General features: G+C 45.2%; 1 protein-coding gene across 2 annotated transcripts; it reads right to left on the minus strand.

The window, feature by feature from the left end:
* Window positions 1-715: 715 nt before the first annotated feature.
* Window positions 716-18,889, minus strand: LOC104679107 (L-threonine 3-dehydrogenase, mitochondrial). 2 transcript variants are annotated; one of them, XM_010384582.2, is made up of 9 exons: window positions 18,839-18,889; window positions 10,141-10,327; window positions 7,973-8,015; window positions 6,847-6,917; window positions 5,233-5,382; window positions 4,965-5,137; window positions 3,818-3,908; window positions 1,819-2,088; window positions 716-1,145 (listed from the first exon to the last, which is right to left on the minus strand). In XM_010384582.2, exons 2-9 carry the CDS (start codon window positions 10,310-10,312, stop codon window positions 1,084-1,086), a joined length of 1,032 nt encoding a protein of 343 aa, XP_010382884.1. In that variant the 5' UTR covers window positions 10,313-10,327; window positions 18,839-18,889; the 3' UTR covers window positions 716-1,083. The 2 variants fall into 2 exon arrangements, with proteins under 2 accessions (XP_010382884.1, XP_010382883.1); XM_010384581.2 differs by having other exon boundaries at window positions 716-1,223.
* Between the last annotated feature and the right edge of the window lie 2,650 nt (window positions 18,890-21,539).

The raw sequence follows: 21,539 nt of genomic DNA on the forward strand, positions 1-21,539 counted from the left end.
ACCAGAAATATTTTTTTAAGTGACAGGATCGAAAGCATTTTCTGAACACACTCATGCCTCCTTACCATAAAATACAATCACAAACTGGTGATTTGGCCTCACTTAAAAAGTTAACCTGTATGTATCTATATGGTAATTGCATCAGAGGGTTTAGCATAGCCCTTCTGAAGGCTCAACCCAGCAAAATCTAAAAAAAAAAAAAAAAAAAAAAAAGATGCCACAAGAAAGTGCTCTTTGGAAAACTACATTGGTCTAAATTGGTCTGACTAGTGGGCCTCAGCTGGATTTGAACAACCAGTGGCACCTGGCACTTAACGAGTGAATCTAAAGGGGTATAGCCCAGAAACCTGAATATTAGACAGTCTCCCTAGATGCAGACGTTGCCAGGTCAGAGAATTATGTTCCTGGGAATTACACTTAGTTCACTAACAGGAGGGTAATCAAAATAAGAGAGGGGCTACCCTTCGCTGGTTACATCATCTTTAAATTCTTCATTTCCCACGGATCTAGCATCTTACAGAAAAACTAGAAGTGATCATTTTTGAAGCAGTGTCAAAATATCTTGAACGTTGACAGACACGGGATGAATATACCAAACACAGTTTACGTTCTGCTGGGATGGTAAAGAATACTTTTAAATCAGGAGTACCTCTTTGAAGGTCCTTAAAATGTAATCTTTGGTCTCTAGTCAAGAGAATAATTGAGTCTTAGGAGGAATATTTAAATTGAATTTAATTAAATACAAATGTCACACACTCCCTTCGTCCCAGAAGTGGTCACTTCATCCTAATGAAGGAAATGGAAACTAATGATGACTTAAGTCTTATTCTGTGGAATGTGTTTAGCCAAGTTCAGGCAAACACCAAAAACTGAGAAGTCTCCCCACCATATGCCTACAAGATTCCGAAAATGCTTCAATGTTAAACTCCATTCTTTGTCTAGCAGTTCAATATGAGCTGCCAAATTTTAGTCCAATTAGTCAGTTCCAAATAATGTAGGCTCCTTGGAGTCTATAACCTTGGAGTCGTGACAGTTCTCCTTTGACAGTGGACCAGGACACAGGAGCTCCTCTTTCAGATTCTTTCAGTTGGCTTGGGCAACTCTGGTTTCAGAACCATGGAAGTTCAACATGGTAGTCACCAACTCTGGAAGATCAAAATTGTGTTTCCACCCCCAGTCCTTCCGAGCATTGCTGTCATCAAATTTCATTGGCCAACTATCCGCTAGGAAAATATACGCAAGAGTAGCTTAAGTTATTCAGGTTGTGGATTTGCAAAAAGGTCTTGACCATTTTATATAAAGGTCTACAGTACAAAGTATAAAACAGGAAATTCCTTCGAGTAAAGCAGAACCGCTGTTATGCACAGTCACCCTCTTAGGGCCGAAGACTATTAACCCATCTTTTGTCAGGCACTGTGAATTTTCACACATTATTAAAATCTCACACAACTTCATAAGAAGTTTTATACTCAAAGAGGTGCTTCCACCCACAAACTGGCAAAGTTACAGTATTTGAAAACCTGTGGCTGTTTTCATACTACCTCTATTGCTTCTATTTTTCCTTGCTTTATGTTTAAACTGTAAACAAGGCGAAAGGCTAAGAAGTTGTTTATTTGGAATGGAATTGATTTCACCCACTTTAGAGATCATTCCCCCAAATCAAAGCTTCTGCTGGCTTGGGCTCAACAATTTCTTTGGGCTAGGCTCCTTCTCCAAAAGGTGTCTGGACTCTTGGGAAAGATCTATGCTCTCCTTATCCTTCCAAGGTTTACATCCTCCGGGGACTCACAGTAAAGGCCTTTGCCAGTGGGTACGAACCTATGGCCTGCCGAACGGCATCCACGTTGTATGTGATCTGGAATTCCGGCACGTGCTTGAGGACCTCCTGGGCCAGCTCCTCGGGTGTGAAGCTCATGGCGCTGACATTGTAGGTCCTCATGGAGAGGGACTCGGCCGGGGCCTCCATGACCTCCAGGGTGGCCCTGAGGCAGTCGTCAATGTACATCATCGGCAGCCTTGTGCGGGCTTCCAGGTTGCACTCGAATTTGCCATGCTTTGCGGCATCATGAAAAATCTGGACTGCATAGTCTGAAAGGGAACCCCGTGTGTGGATTATAACAAAATAATGAACGAGCCTCTTGGATCGAGGCAGCAGTTCTCAGATGTTCTAGCCTCAGAGCCTTTTTATAACAGGTTCTTAAAAATTAAGAACTCCAGTCAAACTCAGTGACTCATGCCTGTAGTCTCAGCACTTTGGGAGGCTGAGGAAGGTAGATTGTCTGAGGTCAGGAGTTCAAGAGCAGCCTGTCCAACATAGTGAAACCCCATCTCTACTAAAAACACAAAAATTAGGCAGGTGTGATGGTACACATTTGTAATCCCTGCTACTTGGGAGACTGAGGCATGAGAATCACTCGAACCCAGGAGACAGGAGAGTGCAGTGAGCTGAGATGGCGCCACTGCACTCCAGCCTGGGGGACAGAGCGAGACTCCATCTCAAAAAAAAAAAAGAATTGAGAACTCCCAAAGAGATCTGACTAATGTGGGTTATATCAGTATTTACTGTAACAGAGTTAACTGAGAATTGTTTAGAATATTACCTTTTAAAATGACAATAAGCCTATCACATATTAATATGTGTAACATTTTATAGGAAAAAGAATATATTTTCTAAACAAACAAAAGGTACTGAGAAGGATGGTCTGTTGTACATTCTAAAAGTCTCTTTAGGGTCTGGCTTGACAGGGGTCTGCTGGAGCCCCCATCTGCTTCTGTATCCAGTCCGTTCTTATCTTACAAGCCACACCACCTCTGGAAAACTCCACGATGCATTTGTGAAAGGAGAGTGAAAAAGGCCAGTAACGTCTCCATATTGATAAGAGTTTTGACCTTCAAGACCCCTTGAAAGTGTCTTGAGGATGCCCGGAGCTCCCCAGACCACACTTGGAGAAGCACCATATTAAAAAGCAGAAGCTTTGTAAGACCTCCTTCCAAATCTCTCTGATGTGGTCAACTATCTTCTATATTCATTCTCAGGACCACGGATGTGGAAAGGATACCTGACGTGGGACTCATGAAAGAATGAGTGTTTGAGTCCAAAGTAATAATCATAGTTACGTTCCTTTCACATACGCAACGCCTAGAGTCTATTTTAATAGGGCTCTCTCTGCGCGTTAAGAAACAAGAGGCTGTTGCTTACTGGGGTCTTCCTACACTGAGTCATAGATTTGTTCTTGAATATTACGTTTTATTCTGGCACTGTGGGTAGCCAATCCCGTGCTGGACCGACAACGCTGGCATGTGCTACCCTTAGTGAGTGTAAGCCAGTTGGGTTCACTGTGCTTTTAAAATGCACATCGGGAGACAACACAGAATCTCTGGTTGGCATACAGCTAAAAAGATAGCACATTCATTTACCACAAAGACGACAACTCCTAGCAATCAGTCGATTTTTTTTTTTTTTTTGGTGGATTTTATTGTTTTTTATTTTTGAGACAGGGTCTCACTCTGTCACCCAGGCTGGAGTGCAGTGGCACGATCTCAGCTCACTGCAGCCTTGGCCTTCTGGGCTCAAGAGACCCTCCTGCCTCAGGCTCCCCAGTAGCTGGGACTACAGGTGTGGGCCATCATGCCTGGCTAATTTTTGTTTATTTTTCATAGAGACAAGGTCCCACTGTGTTGTCCAGGCTGGTCTCTGGCTAGAGTGATCCTCCTGCCTCAGCTTCCCAAAGTGCTGGAATTACAGGCATGAGCCTCCACACCTGGCTAGAAAGCCTATCTATCATACAAGAGACGTAAAAAATAGAAAACACTTAACCAGTTGTTCCTCCTCCAGGCTGGGAGTCAGCTGAAATGATTCCAGGATATCTCAGGCATCGGAAATCTAACCCATACCGGTAATGATAATACTATGAAAAAGAGAAAACATATTCAAACACAGATGTTTTAAATCAGATAGATGCAAAACAATCTGCTTTTCTGAAATCTCATTCCATGCAGTTATATTTAAATACTCCTAAAGAAAATAAAGACTCCTAAGTTTTTATCTTTAAAAAAAAATCAACTTTTTGGTGATACATCAATGCTGTAAATAACACATTAGCCTACAGTAGGGCTTTCCAGCCTCTCTTTGGAAAGGTGCCACTGATTATCATCCTAAACGATTCAGCCTGAGTACGTTCCCACACATGACACGGGGAAAAGCAGAGGAGAGAACAGTAGACGAGAGGGCCGTGGCTATGACCGAGCTGGAGGAGCAGGCAGCAACTCAAATCTACTAAAGATAAGTATTTTGCAGTAGTTCACGCCTCTAATCCCAGCACTTTGGGATGCTGATGTGGATGGATCACTTGAGGTCAGAAGTTTGAGACCAGCCTGGCCAACATGGCAAACCACTGCCTCTACTAAAAATATAAAATTTAGCGGGGCGTGGTGGCATGTGCCTATAATCCCAGCTACTTCGGAGGCTAAGGTATGAGAATCCCTTGAACCCAGGAGGCAGAGGCTGCTATGAGCTGAGATCACGCCACCACACTCCAACCTGGGCGACAGAGCAAGACTCTGTCTCAAAAAACAAACAAACAAACAAAAAAACAAAAAACCCAAGATGTTTGAAGTTTTCTGTAGGTTTTAGAGTTACTACCAATGGCTACCAATACTGGGAGCCAGAAAGAATGGTGGGGTACAAGTAAGACAAGCAGCAAATGAAGAGATGGGGGCTGTGCACGCGGCACCCAGGAAGTGCTGAGTGTTCCCACACGGCTGAGGAGGTTTCAGGAGCTGGAGACACCTGCCACACGACAAACCCAATGAGTTAAGCAAGCGACTCTGGGGCTGAGATCCAAGAAGAGGGAAAGGTCCTCCAGGGATGAATCACCAGGCCTTGGAGGCAAAAAGAATGAGAAAGCAAACAGCAAATGGTGCCAGCCGGGGCACATTCGGCAATCTCGTTGAGTGATACTTACTTCTCCCATGAGCTCTGCGTGGACCTTGGACACCCCATAGATGGTCCTGGGTCTCTGAATACAGAGATCGGGGGTTGGGTTCCGCGGAGAGGTGGGTCCAAAGGCCCCGATCGTGCTAGGCACAAACAATCGCAGATTGTGTTCCGCAGCGACATCCAGGATGTTATGCAGGCCTGAAATGAACAGACACTATCAGAATCTGAAAACATCTCTTCTTAAAGAACTGGAAAAACTGGCAAATCACATCCAGCCAGAGCCAGATGCTTACCAGTTATATTCACTGCCCTCGCCAGGGAAACATTTGCTTCTCCAATGGCGCTGAGCAAAGCGCTGTAATGAAACAGCCAGGTGATGCGGTTGTTTACCACAATCTCCCGAAGATTCTTGTAATCCAAGATATCAGAATAAATGAACGGACCTGCAAGGAATAAAAATTGAAACCACGAACGTGAAAAGGGTTGTGAACTAAATGGACCTTTCCCCTTTCCCCCGTTGACTTGTGAATTTCATTGGTAGCCACGCGGTAACCAAGCCAGCTGGGCACTAGGCAGCATTTTTCTTATGGAAGAATCACAAGTCACAATCAACCCCCAGGTAATGACAGCAAACGCTCCTATAGGACCTGCCTGGGCCAGGCCCTGTTCTAAGGACTTTATGTACATTTCTTTCCCATACAGCCTTGGAGGTAAACACATTTTGCTGATGAGGAAACAGGCACAAAGAGGTTAAGCAACTCGCCAGGATCAGAGAACAAGTGGAGGAATTGGGGTTGCAGCTAGGCATTGGGCTCCAGAGTGGGTGCTGTTCCTCCCAGCCCTGTATACACAGAGTGGCTTCACTCTGCTTCTAAGGTGCACATTTGAAAAGGAATAGAGAAACGGACTTATTAAACACCACCACCACCTTGGTATAGAAGAGCCACAAATCATGAGTTTATCATACTTAATTACACAGAGGTAAAGTTGATTTTGTTCTGTGCCAATTTTCCCCACTTACAGCAAACTGTCACTCTTCCCCCATGGTGAGCAGCAAAAGGCTGATGCTGAACCAGGAAAGACTAGGGGGCATTACAAAACCATATTTCTGGGGCAGCAGGGACAGTCTTGCTCTGTTGCTCAGGCTGGAATGCAGTGATGCAATCATGGCTCACTGCAGCCTCCATCTCCTGGGCTCAAGCGGTCCTCCCAAGTAGCTAGGACTGCAGGCATGTGCCACCATGCCAAGCTAATTTTTTATTTCTTGTGGAGACAGGGTCTCACTATATTGCCCAGGCTAGTCTTGAACTCCTGGACTCAAGTGATCCTCCCACTTCAGCCTCCCAAATTGTTGAGATTATAGGTATGAGCCACCATGCCTAGTCATAAAAACATTTTTGAAGCAGTAAAAAACCTGACTAGAAGAGCTTGATTTTGTTGGGGGGTGTGTGTGTGTGTGTGTGTGTGTGTGCGCGCGCACGTGCATGTGTGTGTGTATGTGTAGTACTTTAAGAGCAATTCTACACTGTAACATCAGGATTTATTTTTCCAAATTTCTAAAATTCCTTTTCTTCAGTACAGAACTTGATTTTTGTTTGTATTCTCTCCGAGTCAATAAGTTAACGTAAAACACAAAAAGACAGGAAACAAAGTTTTTATTTCAAACAACATCGAAATAGATTATTCCAAAAACTTCAAGATCAAAAGAACTCTTCTGTTCTTTTATCACCTGAACAAGCAGCAGCATTAAAAATACTTATTTTTAAGTGAAATACCAGTGCCTCAATCACTTCTCTTTGAGTCGTAAATTCAGCTATGAGCTGTTGCACGCAACAATTTCATGAGCTACCTCTTTGTGCTTTGAAAATTAGAGATAAAAATAAAAGCAAGACCTATTGATCTCTTACCACTGTGAAAGACATGATCGGGCGGTTTCCTTATGTCAGACAAAACCACATTGTCCTTTCCGAATCGTTTCCTAAAGGGAAAATCAACACACACAAGTTGGCAACATCTAGGATGCAATGAGTCCTGTGAAAAGTCTTTTAAAATAAGAACTGTAATTTTCTGCCAGCCTCCAAATCTCTACTTCCTCTTCCTCCTCAATTCCTACACCTTCTGTTCTTGTCTCTCTCACACTCAGGCCTCTACTTCCCTGCCCAGGGCTCTGTCTTCTGTTTCTCCTCTCGCCTGACTGTAACCCTACGCTTGTCACCAGTTTCTTCCTATTACTCCCGAGAGTTTTTACCTCTTCCTCATCATTCTTCTTTTCTCTCCCTCTTCTTGTTCTCTTATCCCATTCTCTCCAAATCCCACACTCTTCCCTTCCAGTTTGCACCTGTACTTCCCTTGGTTCCCAAACAACTAAAAGTCAAAGTGATTCACTGGGAAAAGTGTGTCTCATTGCCTAAGTTAGGAAAAGATAGAGAGAGAGAGCAAAGAACCAGTCTGGAGATGTTGAGTCAAGGGCCTGTGACAAGTCTGTGATATTCAGAGGCAAAATAAAATGTATTTTAGGCTGGGCACGGTAGCTCACATCTGTAATCCCAGCACTTTGGGAAGGCAAGGTGGGCAGATCACTTGAGGCCAGGAGTTAGAAGACCAGCCTGGGCAACATAGCAAGAGCCCGTCTCTACCAAAAATACAAAAAATTAGCCAGGCATGGTGGTGGGCGCCTGTAGTCCCAGTTACTCAGGAGGCTGAGGCAGGAGAATCACTTGAACCCAGGAGGTGGAGGTTAGAGGGAGCCAGAATTGCACCACTGCACTTCAGCCTGAGTGACAGAGCGAGGCTCCATCTCAAACAAAAAAAAGATAAATATATATATTTATATTTATATATAAATATCTACAATTATATAATTTATATATAGATATATAAATATCTATATATCTATATATACAGCAGTTATTTAGATATATCTTAACAATGGTAAGGAGCAAGAGGAGAGAAAAGTCGTTTAAAAGGCATCACAGATGAGCTCCATATACTTAAGAACTCAGATTTTAAATTTCAAGTTTTTAGGGCTCTTACCTCAAAAGATTAGCAAGCCCCACTCCCAGCTGGCCAAGACCCCCTAGATGAAGAAGAAGAAAAAAAAGCTTTAATGCAAATCTAACCAGTTCAATTATTCCCAGAATGTAGTAACTGAGTGAGACTAGTTTTCAGTCTTAGCTAACTACGTAAGTCCTAGGTTGAGCTGATGTAACTGCTGCTTACTTCCAATCTTCCCAGGAACGTGGTACAGCACTTAGAAATGCAATAATCTCCCCCAGGCTAGGACAGAGACCAATACAGGTAATCCTGGTTTCAGAGACAACACTCTCACCAGCATGGAGTGGTTCTGAGAAAGAGGAGAAGCAAGGGCGTAAGAAGAGGAAAATCTCATGAAAGCCAGGCACAGGTCTGGAATTTCTCGGGGCAGGAACTCAATCCTGGCCTTCATCACTTTGATGAACTTTGAAGCTTGTCTGCTGTGGCTGACAAAATCATTCAAAACCAGTATGAACAGATTCCTGTCCACCTCTGGCGGGATGAGGCAGAATCCCATCCTCCATCAGAAGTGGACTGGGATATGAAAGGGCCGAGAGGCAGGGAGAAACCAAGAAGTCATTTGGAAAAGGGACAGACAACTCAATCAACAAGGTGCCACTGAGAAAGTTAGCATGAATAGCACAGCTTCCAGTTTGAAGGATTAAACATGCCATTGATAGAAACAGGAGGCCAGTGGGCTAGGAGCACATTTGGAAAAGGACAACAGCCCATTTCAGTTGAGAGAAACTGATGAGGCAGGAAGATATAAAAGTGGGACTTCCTGGCCGGGCGCGGTGGCTCAAGCCTGTAATCCCAGCACTTTGGGAGGCCGAGACGGGCGGATCACAAGGTCAGGAGATCGAGACCATCCTGGCTAACACAGTGAAACCCCGTCTCTACTAAAAATACAAAAACTACCCGGGCGAGGTGGCGGCGCCTGTAGTCCCAGCTACTCGGGAGGCTGAGGCGGGAGAATGGTGCAAACCCAGGAGGTGGAGGTTGCAGTGAGCTGAGATCCGGCCACTGCACTCCAGTCCGGGCGACAGAGTGAGACTCCGCCTCAAAAAAAAAAAAAAAAAAAAAAAAAAGTGGGACTTCCTGTAAGCATTTGTTAACTTGGGAATAAAACCAGGACACCCTGAAAGAGGCATCATTAGTGGAGGTGAGAGGGAATAAAACACTCGGACAACACGATGGGAGAATCTGAAGAAAGGCACAGAGGGAAATCTACTAAGCTTGAAACCTATTTCAGCATCAGAAGTGGAGAAGGCAGTAAAAGGGCACACGCACCACACACACGCATGCACATGAAAATGAGAAGGATGATGCTGTAAAACCAAGGGAAGAAAGCCTGGCAAGAAAGAGAAAGAAAGAAAACATGTCCATCAAACTGGAGGGAGGCTTGGGCTGGCTGGAAGTGACAGAGTAAAGTCTGGAGTGAGAAGGATACAAAATCAGGGGCCAAACATATTTGAGGTGAGGAGGTTCAGGGAGCGAGTCACTGGCAACGATGAGCTCAAGGGCAACAGTGAGTGCTGCGGCAACAAGTCCCTTGGCCAGACACTAACTTACCTTCTCTATTTCCAACACGCAAATGTGCAATAACAGTTTGGGATTAAGGACTCTGAGTTCAGGAGTCTGGCCAAGGAACAGCGTGCCTAACACCAGAATCAATGTTCTAGCCCTGGCACCTTCCTGTCCACTAGCCTTCGCTCCCCAGACTGATCCTAATATGGAAGGGAACCAAGTTCCAGAGCAGCTGTTTGGCCCCCAGGTTCCTAGATTCCTTTGAGCAACAATAAAATTTGTGGCAGGGAAAACCAAGTGCTGGGAACAGTGATGAAATAAGGATTTGGATTTGCAAAATTCTAAAAACCAAACAAACAAAAAAGCCAATGGTGAGAAAGGCACTGTCTGATCAACAAGGTCAGCTGCTCTAATTTAAAACTTTGTATTGTAAAATACCTCATTCTGAAATCCTTTCCATAGTACAGACAGTAAATCCAGATGCTGCCATCAGGCCAAGTCTGTTTTTGCTGCATTATCGGCTACAGAGACAGGCAGTATGTTTCGGATGGCACATTACACATTCTCAAAACAAAGGCACAGACACATAGCACAGGAAAGAATCAAGCCATGGAAGCAGAAAAAAGAAAAGAAAAACTAACCTGTAATTAAGACTCGCGGATGGTCTGTGCCAGAGAAAAACGCAGAGTGGAAGTTAGCATCTGCTGGAATTTGCCGAGGAGAGACGCCCAGAAAGCGGACCGGCAGGACAGGTGTCCAACAGCCACAGGCTGGGCTCTGCCCCACTCGCCTCAGCATCCTAACGAACAGCATTTTCTTTTCAAATACCTTGTGAGAAAAAAGGAGCGGAGTTAATGATGTGACCTTTTATCCCTCCAGCTCTTCAAAACAAACTCTTCAACGGAAATGAACACTAATATTGTCAGCAAATGAGCAAAGCTACGCTTTTAGATTCAGGAATCGAACTAAAGAGACTGCTGAGTTCGCCGATAGGAAGCCAGGCAAGGGCCTCCTGTGAGCCAGGCCCTGTGATAAAGGGATAAAGTGTTGCTCACACAAAGTCCGGCCAAACAAAGGCCGAACTGAGATTCAGAACTGACACCGCACAACGCTGACACCAGCTGGGATCTAATGCAACAGAGGCGGTGACTGCACGGAGAACCTGCACACCACAGAGACAGTCGGTGGATCCTAGCAAAGGCTTTAAGTCTTGACTACAACTGTTATCAACTTGCCCACACGACATCTGAGGATACGAATGGGTCCCAGACTAAATATTAAATACAAAGTGCCCTATAAATCTTGCATTAACACTCACATGTTACAATGAACCAGCCTAGAAAAGCAGAGGGTTAAGATAAAAAGGCCTGTAGCAATATTTAGTAAGCTGGGAAGGATTTTTGTTTTTCCATCATCTCTGTAGAAAGCGTCACGTAGAAAAGCCATTTTCTTATTGTTCAGAGATCACATAATTTAATTTAGTCCAGCTCCTCCTCCTCATCAGCTTTAGTACCAGCTGACCATGAAATCAGCCCTGGCCTTAGAGGTCAAGACGGTCCAGTCACATATGGCTTGAGACTGCCATGTTCCTCAACCTGTCCCCAATACCCAGGCAGGCATGTCTTGAGAGTAGCTGCCCAGCTTGCTTTGCTGGTTCTAACAGCAAACCCCCACCCTCCCTACCGGCTGGCCTATCACAGGCTACACACTGACCTGTGGCCTCTACTTTCTCACCCGCTGGAAGAGGAAGCTCTCTTCCAACAGAAAAAGCAGGTGAGCTTCAAAGCCAACTCAGGTGTCCCATCCCCTCAAGCATCTTCTATTTTGCATGATAAAGGGAGAAAAAGTAAACCACAGTTAGAGACATTTCCTGTAAGATATAAACTCATAGGAAGGTACTCAGTGCCTCAAGTAGATCTGACAGTCATTCCAAGTTAAATGCCAGAAGTAGCAGAAGCTTTCTTGCAAACCCTAATCATACCAAAACCCAAATTACAGGAAACAAAAGGAAAATAATGTCTTTTCAAAACACATACCTTTCTGGGTCAGGAAGGTTTTGCTTTTTAGTACTCCAAAACAAGACAGGTGGAAGCTGCCTGGTGGCTTCTGTGGGTCAGTGACTGGACCCACCAGGTGTCCAGCATCTAAAAGACACCTGAGGCCCTTCACCCCAGCTAATGTTCTCAAATAAGTGAGAAGAGAACCTTCTCACCGTGGGCACATCTCTGCTTTCACTGCACAGGCCCAGAGTGATGAGGCAGGTGTCCAGGATGGGCATTACGGGAAAGGCCTCAGCTTTTTCTCAAGCAGACCTTAGAGGAATGCTAAGTGTAGCCACTGCTGACACCTGAAACCAGGTAAGAACTTGGATGCTTAAAGTCACTTATTTCAGCAAGTGCAAAGGGATATTGAGGAAGCCCAGAGACAACGTTTCCCAGAATATTCGAGACTGAAAGACAATTCCAAGTCCCGAAAGCAAAATAACGAACGGTCACAGTTTAAAAGGGTTTTTTAATTTAAAAATGGAAAAGATGGGAGCTGCGGGGGAACAGCAAACCCTGAAGATACAAAACACATACAACTGTATTCATCGCTCTCTCCACGAAAGGAAAGTGTGAAGGAGGCACCCAACAAATTGTTAAATGAATGTGAGGTTCGGTTCAACAACATGGACAGTTCGTAGCGGAGTTGGTTCTTCTTAATTCACTATTACAAGTAGCTAACATTTTTTGCTGTTTATATGCCACAAGCTGGTGAGTGCTTAACGGTACTACCACAAGCACCACTCCCCTAGAAAACCTAGTTCTTAACCACCGCACAGCAATACTGCCTCTATTACAGAATCACTTTAATACATAGGTATTATAAACAAAAATAATTTAAAAACCCTCCAACCATCTACAGCATGTAGCTTTTCTTGTTGATCCTGCCAAGTTAAACTTAATACTCTTAAGGCAGAAGTTCTCTAATTTTTTGGTCTTTACATGTATCTATGTTTCATATCTATATAAAGACCAAAAAAATAGAGTCTGTATATTATGGTCTATATATTTGGTCTATGGATCAAAAAATTATGGTCTACATATATAACTCCTTTATACTCTTAAAAATGGAGAACTTCAAAAAGTTACTGTTTATGTTGGTTGTATCTATTAATATTTAGTGTTAGAAAGCAAAACAAATAAATGTTTAACATCTTTATTCATTTAAAAACAATAAACATGTTAACATAAACATCATTAAAATAACTATTTTCAGGAGCCTGAGATAGAAGAATTGCTTGAAGTGGGGATGTGGAGGTTGCAGTGAGCCGAGATGGTACCTCTGTACTCCACCCCAGCCTGGTAAACAGAGCAAGGTTACATCTCAAAAAAAAAAAAAAAAAAACAAAACAAAACCTGTTTTCCAATACAAAAAATATTCAGTGGAAGGAGTGCCATTATTTTAAACTTTATATTTCTCTTTGATTAAAATAAAAAACAAAAAAACCCTGGATTTTCATATCTGCTTCTGCAATTTGTTTCTCTAATTGAAAAAAAATCCAAACACAGCAAAGCAGTGAAAAGAGGAAATGGTATTTTATTCATTTTTTCAAATAATTCTGGAAGTTCATCTTTGCTATCACTCCAAAACTCAATGCATCGGTCTTCTTAAAGGTTAGTTGTGATGCGGAATCTGAAAGCTTATCAATGAACTTTTTGTACTTTGCTACATTAAAACTTAATTTAATGTTTTAAACCAGTGGTCCCCAACCTTTTTAGCACCAGGGACCAGTTTTGTGGAAGACAATTTTCCATAGACTGGGAGGAAGGGGGGTGGTTTCGGGATGATTCAAGCACATTCCATTTATTGTGCACTTTATTTCTATTATTATTGCATTGTAATATATAAAAAAATAATCATACAACTCACCATAATCTAGAATCAGTGGGAGCCCTGAGGTTGTTTTCCTGCAACTAGATGATCCCATCTAGTAACAGATCATCAGGCATTAGATTCTCATAAGGAGTGTGCAACCTAGATCCCTCGCATGTGCAGTTCACTGTAGGATTTGCACTTCTATGAGACTCTAATGCTGCAGCTGATCTGACAGGAGGCAGAGCTCAGGTGAGCAATGGGGAGCAGCTGTAAATACAGGTGAAGCTTTATTCGTTCACTCAATCACTGCCGCTCACCTCCTGCTGTGCAGTCTGACTCCTGACAGCTCATGGGCTGGCACTGCTTTAAATGGATCTTTTAGCCCTGCATGACTCTGTACCTTCATGCATTAGCCTTTTGGAAAATATTGGTTCAGTACGTTATTTGCATTGTCCAAATATTAACACACTTCACTATATGATATTAAAAAGTCCTACTAGTTAATATCACCACTGATCTCGTCAGAAAATTCCTAAGTATGGGGAAGCTGTCAAGTTCATGGTGGTAGATACAAATTAATTGGCAACAAACACTGTTAGTTGTTTCCTTGAAGTGACAGGCTCACTTCCTTCATGTTTTAGAATATGTCTGGCAATTATCCAAGTATGAATACTCATTGTTTGTCAGTCTGTCAAGCAAAAATGGTTTTCTATGAAGAAAAGTGGCCAGTTCAGCTCACAATTCAATCACACACTGCTTCACCTGAAGACAACCACCACACTTTGAAATATGCCATAGAGGCACTTCCCTACACTATGCAGCATATCACTTATAGGCACTTCCCTACACTATGCAGCATATCAAAGAGATGCATACTCAGAAGTCAGGATTTAATCCAGACAGTCATTTTTACTGTTTCATCAGGACATTCTTAAGTAAAACTGTCCATTTTCTCTCATTTTTTATTGAAAGCATAGGGCAGTAAAGAATACAGTGATGACTAGAACAGCTTGGTACCAACTGCCTTGATTTGCACAAAGGCACCAGGAGTTTTACCCAGCATTGCTCTGGCATCATCAATGCAAATTCAATGCACTTGTTCCAGAATGAATCATAAAATTTAAAAAAGTTATTCAACTTTGAATATCTTGGCACTACTCATGTTTGCCACCAAGCATTCACTAAAAAGCTACTGTCTATTGTAAAAATAAACGATTCTATATTGCTATTACATATTACAATAAAAAGATTATCTAAAAAGGTATTGATTGGTTTGGTGCTGATACCAGAAGAATACAAGCAAAATGGCACCTCTAGTCTTTCTTCCATTTGTAAGGCAGAAATACACTTCTACAGTCCATATACTAACTGGGTCTTCATGTTTCAGCTAAATCTTTAATTTGGCAGATTACTGTATCATTGGAAAGCTGAAGTGCTGTGAGCTCGTTCAATGCTTTTTCATCTAAACAAGGCTTTATCATGTGTTTCTGCAACCAATGCAACTTGACAATTTATCCTGCTTTATGCTTCAACGTTGTCGTTTTTAGTTTGAAAAGTCATGACAAAAATCTCCGGCTTTTAAAAAGCTCATTATATCCACACTTAAGCGATTCAGTTCATTTTTCTTTAGAGGACTTGGAATGGTTGGTCTCAAAATAATGCTACTGGCACCATAATACTATTGAAAATGGTTCTGTGGCGTAAGACACATACGACCAATTACTAACAGCTATAAAGCTCAGAAAGCTTTCACCTTGCCTTAGTTTTGCCCATTTCTCTGGAGTAAATTCCTCCCTTCCATGAGTCAGGAATACTCTGATATATTCATTTCATTTTTTTTCAGCATTTTAGGCATAGGTGGTGCAGCTGTAAGCTGAAAAATCAAGTTTTCTAATATCCCCCTTTTAAACCAAGAATCTGTCCTTAAATAGAAAAACATCTAAATATTCTTTTATTTTAGAATAAAATATTATTACATTCAAAAATCATTTTATGCCATGTGAAATTTTAGAAAGGCTTTCCAATCAAGACTACAGAGTGTGCCTTTTGCTGTTTTGTCACATAGGCACAGAAAACTCTGGGATTTCAAATTAGTAACTTATTAATAGAAAATTAGGTCACAGATACAACAGGTATAAGTGAAGATAGCCAGTAAGTGCACGGTAGAAATACTAAGCGCAAATTGAGTTCATCTCTGAAAATGCAGATATTTTTATCCTAACCCTAACACCTTACAAGATCTGAGAAACAGCAGAATACACAAGCACGAATTCCATTAGTCATCACAGGCAAAGCTCTTTGCAAGTCATGTAATCTCTGGGAAACTCACTGCACACTTGTGAGAGAAAGAATGAAAAAGGTAAATAACATCTTAGTATTCTTTTAAAAAATAGTTTTGACCTCAGGGACCCTACGAAAGGTTTCAGAGACCCTCCACAGTTCCCCAGATTACAATTGGAGAACAGCTGCTCTAAAGTAAAACTTTCTTTGCCAAGCTAGATACTAAATTTATATAAAGAAAGGCAAAGATGATTTTCAGTCCCTCCTACCTAAAGATCAAATGAGAGCCCATGAACTTTCTGTCCCAAGCACCTTGTTTACTTTAATTGCAAGGGATAAAGAGGAAAAGGTTAACATACTCTCCTCCACAAATAATGAAGCACTTTCCCAACCTGGGCCTCTCTGAGGCTGTCATGGAAGGTCACAACTTCTTCCGTACCCCTGCATATCCACTTCTCTGCATTAACAGCAGCAGTCACACAGCAGCGGCATCGGGGATTGAGGGGGCGATAAAGATACAGACCACAGCCCAGATGACTTGAGTGATTGCTTGCACATGGGTGGGTGGTGAAGGTGTCAAGAATATGAAGGTCTCTAATTTGGGCCGCTGCAAGAATGGGCTTTCTGGAGAAGCAGATCAGGTGAGAAGACAGAAGTCAAGTGAGTTTGGTTTTGGATATGTTAGGTTTAGGTGCCAGAGATGACATATGTGCCTCTCCCAGGAGGTTGTGATGCATGTTCGTACTCAATGCTGTGTCTCAGAGGCAGACAGGAAGGGGAAACCATCACAGGTTTACATCTCAAAAATCAAATGACCCTATTCTCTGCAAAAAAAAAAAAAAAAAGTTACCTCAGTTTCTTGGGATGTGGCAGTGGGGGCGGGGTGGGGGGACTTAATTCAACTGTGATTGCTCTGAAGACAGATTTTTTTTAGCTATTAAGGAAACTTCCACCCATAATACCGAAGACAACTAGATATGCAGCATCAGTTTTCCTCCATGTTCTTGCTGTCATGAGATCTCCCAACATTTCTGTCTGTAATTATTCTTAGGTATGGAGACAGTAAAAGACATATTAAGTAATGTCTTTAGCAATTAAGCGTGAAACTAAGATATCCAGCCTCCAACAGAGGAATGGATAAAGAAAATAAGGTCTACACATACAACGAAAGTTTTTCAGTCTTAAAAAAGGAGGGAATTCTGACACTTGCTACAACATGGATGAAGCTCAAAGTCATCAGGCTAAGTGAAATAAATCAGTCACCGAGGGACAAACACTGTGCGACTCCACTGATGTGCATGATTTAAAGGACTCAAAAAATCATAGAAACAAAGTAGAAAGGTGGCTGGTTGCCAAGGGCTGGGGTAGAGGCAGAGAAATTAGTGTTTAGTGAGCGCACAGTTTCAGTTTTGCAAGATGAACAAATGCTGGAGATTGATTAAACAACAACGTGAATATACTTAACGCTTCCGAACTGTACGCTTAGAAATGTTTAGGATGGTAAATCTAATGTTATGTGATAGGAATCACAAAATTACAATAGAAAAAAGTTTTACAGTGTTCAGCACCACGAAATGACCTGCATGCGTATGTGCGTGTGTGTGTAAATATAGATATATCTGAAGAGCCAGACAACTCGCCTAACAGATCAGTGTTGCCCCCAAAGACCCGGCAAACTCCAAAGCCCCAGCCCTTGTCCTTTTCCCCTCGTCCATTTGCAACCCTGTTTAAACCTACTACTCTCCCGCTGCCCGCTCCTTCCTTCCAGCCTCAGGGCTCTGCAGGAGCATTTCCGCTGCTGGTGCTCACGCCTAGCTCCTCACATCGGGCCTTCCCTGCTCTGAACTCAGTGATAACTGCCCCGTTGACAACTTCCTGGCGCCAATGCCCCCTGCCCCCTCCCCACTTCTAACTTAATACCTATGTCCATGCTCACCTTCATTTTCACTGGGTTCCCGCACTCCAATCTTATTCTGCTTTAAGGAGCAAGAACGTTTACCAGACGTATTTGCAAGGCAGTCTGGGCTTTAAAACCTGACTCATTACATTATCATCATCACCAACACATCCTTTTAATAGTAATGATCCAAGGAAAAATCAGGCGCCTCGTAACTATGGAGCATTGGCAAAGCATCTGCTTTCCTGAACTCTTATTTAACCCTCACAGCAACCCTGAAGCTGGGACCTTTTCCCCTTTTTTCAGAATCCACTGACCAGCCCAAGGTCAGGCAGTTACTAACTACCAAGAGAGGTAGGTCCACCATGTCCCAAACCCTCTACCTCCACCACCCCGACTCTTCCCACTCAAGAGAAGAGATGAGTTCAGATGCCTAAGAGAAGGCAAAGAAGAAACACCCCCAGGGCCACGCAGGGGGCACCTTTCCTGGCAGCCTGCACCCCTCCTCAGGGGGAGAGCACAGATCAGCCAGGGGTTCTGGACCCGCGGTCGGCCTCGCTATGTTCCGCGTCCTCAGAAAGGGGGCAATCACCGTGCCATCCCAATAGATTGTTGAGAGCATTTAATAAAAGCAGTCAATCTATGAAAAGCACTGTGCAAACTGCGCGGTCTATGTAAAGGCTCAATCCACATTCGCTTTCTCTCTTAAGTCTCTTAGCTGGTAAAGTCTGGGCTTTAAGTGGGGATGATCCGAAAGCTAGAAAGGATGGAGAAAATCCCAACGCTCTAAACGTGAGCTAGGGAGTCTCAGAAGGAGGTCTGACTGCAGAGAGGGAGTCTCCTCCTCTCGCGCCCGGCTGCCCGGGACGGGAAGCCCATGGGGCATCCAGGACGAGGACGCGAGGTCTCAGCCTGGGCGGGTGGACAGGGTGTAGGGTCCTACCCTCCGCAGGCGATGGCTTCCCAAAGTCTGGATAAACCGGTTTCGCGGGGCCGGCCACGCCTGCCCCTCTTCCCAGCGTGGGAAGCCTTTTCAAAAGTGGAGGGGAGCGGGTGTCGCGCCCTGCCAAACCGGGCTGCGCCTGGGCCCTCCCTGCACCGGGCTCCCGCGCCGCCCTCCGGACTATGCGGCGACGGCCGGGACACCTGCGCGCGCCCGGGAGCGCAGAATCTGCGGCGCCGTGCAGGGCTCGCCCCGACTTCGGCCAGCCCCTGGCCACCCGCTCCGCGGCCCGTCCCCACTCCAAGAGGGGGCTCGGCTCCCGCCTCCGCTCGGGGAAATGTCGGGCGACCCCCATACTGACCTTCCTGCGCACCCAGCGAACCCAGAACCGGAGCTGCCCGCAGACCCAGCGCAGGCCAACCCCCGCGTCTTTATCCCGCCCCGCCCCGCCAGGCGCACCAATCCCCGGCGGAGGAGGCGACCGCGTGGCGCGGCGGGGAGCGGGCCGCGCACGCCCCCCGCAGGGAGGACTCAGGGACAGTCAGGGCCGCGGGAGAGTCCGCGCGCATCGCCCTCTCCGCGGCGCCAGCCCTGGCGTCTGCGCGTGGCCCCGCCAGAGAGGGGCGACCCCGGTCAGAGCCGCACGCGACCGAAATCCGCACTCTGGAGCCGCAGAGCGCGCGGTCTTGCCGTGTTTAGCGGCTCCCTGGCAAGTGACGTGGGGAAGGAACGCAGGGCGCAGGAGAGACAGCTGGAAACGTTTGCGGAGTAGCTGCCCCAGGATCGAGGGTCTGGAGGTCAGGTGTGGGGAAACCTTGAGCGAGGCACTTCTTGGCCTCCCAGGTGGGAGGCATCGCTGAAAAATTAGGTGACCTCCAAGGCCAAACGCCAGCAGAGTCAGCGTCACCTGGGCGCGGGCTGGAAATGCAAATTGGCAGGGCCCACCCCAACCCCTCCGGACCTGCTGAGTCAGCATCTCTGGGGGTGGCGCCCGCGCGCCCCCAGCGGGACGCCGGTGCGCGCAGTAGCTTGAGAAGCGCGGGTCCAGGGCGCTGGTTCTCAGACTCCGCTGCATATTGCAATTACCCGGGAGCTTTTTAACCTCCAAACGCCCAGGCTGCCCCTGGACCAAATGACAATCTCCGGGGCTGGGGGAACGAGGACAGACAAGTCCAGACGTAAGCATCTCTTTTAAGCTCTGAAAGCGATTCCAGTGTGCTTGAAGGTTGGACTCAAGGTATCGTCCCTGGACAAAGCAGCCCCCACTCCAGACCTACCGAACCAGGGAATCTGCATTTTCACAGGATCCCGAGTGACTTGCAGGCGCCTTCTGTTTGGGAGAAACAACTCTAAGGTGTCTTCTCACATTAAGAATCTGTGATTTTGTGAAATCTGTCTCGTTTTGTTTAGCGGGCTAGCCACACCCCGTTTTTTCAGCTTCTCCTTTGACTTGATCCCCGAAGATGGCTCTGCCTTGGCGCGCTTGAAATATATCGACTAGGTCACGATCACCGTGCAGTCTGCTCAGGGTAGTCCCCCCGCCTGGAGAAGTGTTACTAATGCAATCTAAAATGACTGCGGTTCTGCGGTCTACCGAACTGCCCACGGGGGTAGGTTTCAGAATTTTGGCATCTCAAGAGACTTGAGATCACCGAGACCAAGATACCCACTTCAAGAGGAAAAGGTGAGGCCTCATCCAGAGACGTGACGAGGTGGGATCAAGGCCACGGGGGACCAGAATGCTGACCCAGGCAACCTCTCCCTGCCGCGCTGCCCTTTGTAATACTCCGTATCATATCATGAGGAGCTAGTTTTCGTTCTCCGCAAACTTGGTGGTGAATGGAAGAGGATATCAAGCCCGCTTTGAGTGGGATTGAGGTAGGAGGCAGGGCTCAGACACCAGACCAGATTGAGGACTAACTAAAGCAGGGTCAGGGCCAAAGCAGCTTTCCCTCAGATAGGCTCACCAGGGTGCCACGTCAGTTTACCGTTGCCATGGCAATACCAGGGCGTTACTGCCCGTTTCCATCGCAGTAATCCAATAATTACCACCCCTTCCCTAGATATTTCCGCATAAACCGCCCCTTAATCTGCATGTAATTAAAAGTGGGTGTAAATATGACTGCAAAACTGCCCAGAGCTGCTCCTCTCTGCCTATGGGGGAGCCCTGCTCTGCAGGAGCAATCACGAAGCTGTAACTCTGCCTCTTCAATAAAGCTGTTTTCTTTGACCTCTGGCTTGCCCTTGAATTCTCTCCTGGGCAAAGCCAAGAACCCTCCTGGTCGAAGCCCCATCAGGATTACAGGCGGGAACGTTGTGGAATAGAGTGATCCACTGATACTGCCTCTGCTCTGCATTGGGGAATGGCGGACGGTGGGGCGGAGGCACAGACCATAGCTTCGACCTTTGTTCTTGGGGACAGGACAGGGGGAAGGTGTGATTCCAGGGACTGAAAAGTGGGTGGTTTCTGGCTACCTCGCATCTACTTCCTCTCTTCCCCATGCAAAGAGGCTGAAGTGAATGGCGTCAGTCCTCGCCCTCCTCAGTCAAGGGACAGACACTATCTGAGATTTAAATCCTGTCCCCACTAGCAGAGGCCCTCGAGGCCCTCTGGGGCCAGTTCCGCCCAGGGACACTGCCTATGGGCTTCCTGGCTCTAGGACCACCTTGGGTTTCTGCCCCTTCAGGCTGCTTTTCCAGTCCTCCCAGTGAGTCTGTGTCCTCCTCAGACCCTTTGGCTTCTGTCTGCAAAATAAGTTTCTGTCCTAACTTACAGAGTGATAATGTTCAGAATTTCTCTCCATTTTCACGGTTGAGATTTTGGCTCTAAAATCACAAACCCAAATAACAAAAATAAATAAAATAAGTACAAATACCCTCTAGTATGTATTCATATAAATAAATAACTGAATGAGTGACTAAGTTGGGGGAAGGAGCAGCTTTTTGTTTTCTTTGAGGCAAGATCTCACTCTGTTGCCCAGACTGGAGGGCAGTGAGGTGCTATCAGCTCACTGCAGCCTGGCCAACAACTCTTTCTTGCAGAATTCCAATTAATACATGTA

This window comes from Rhinopithecus roxellana, chromosome 9, assembly GCF_007565055.1.
Source record: "Rhinopithecus roxellana isolate Shanxi Qingling chromosome 9, ASM756505v1, whole genome shotgun sequence".
NCBI classification, from domain to species: Eukaryota; Metazoa; Chordata; class Mammalia; order Primates; family Cercopithecidae; genus Rhinopithecus; species Rhinopithecus roxellana.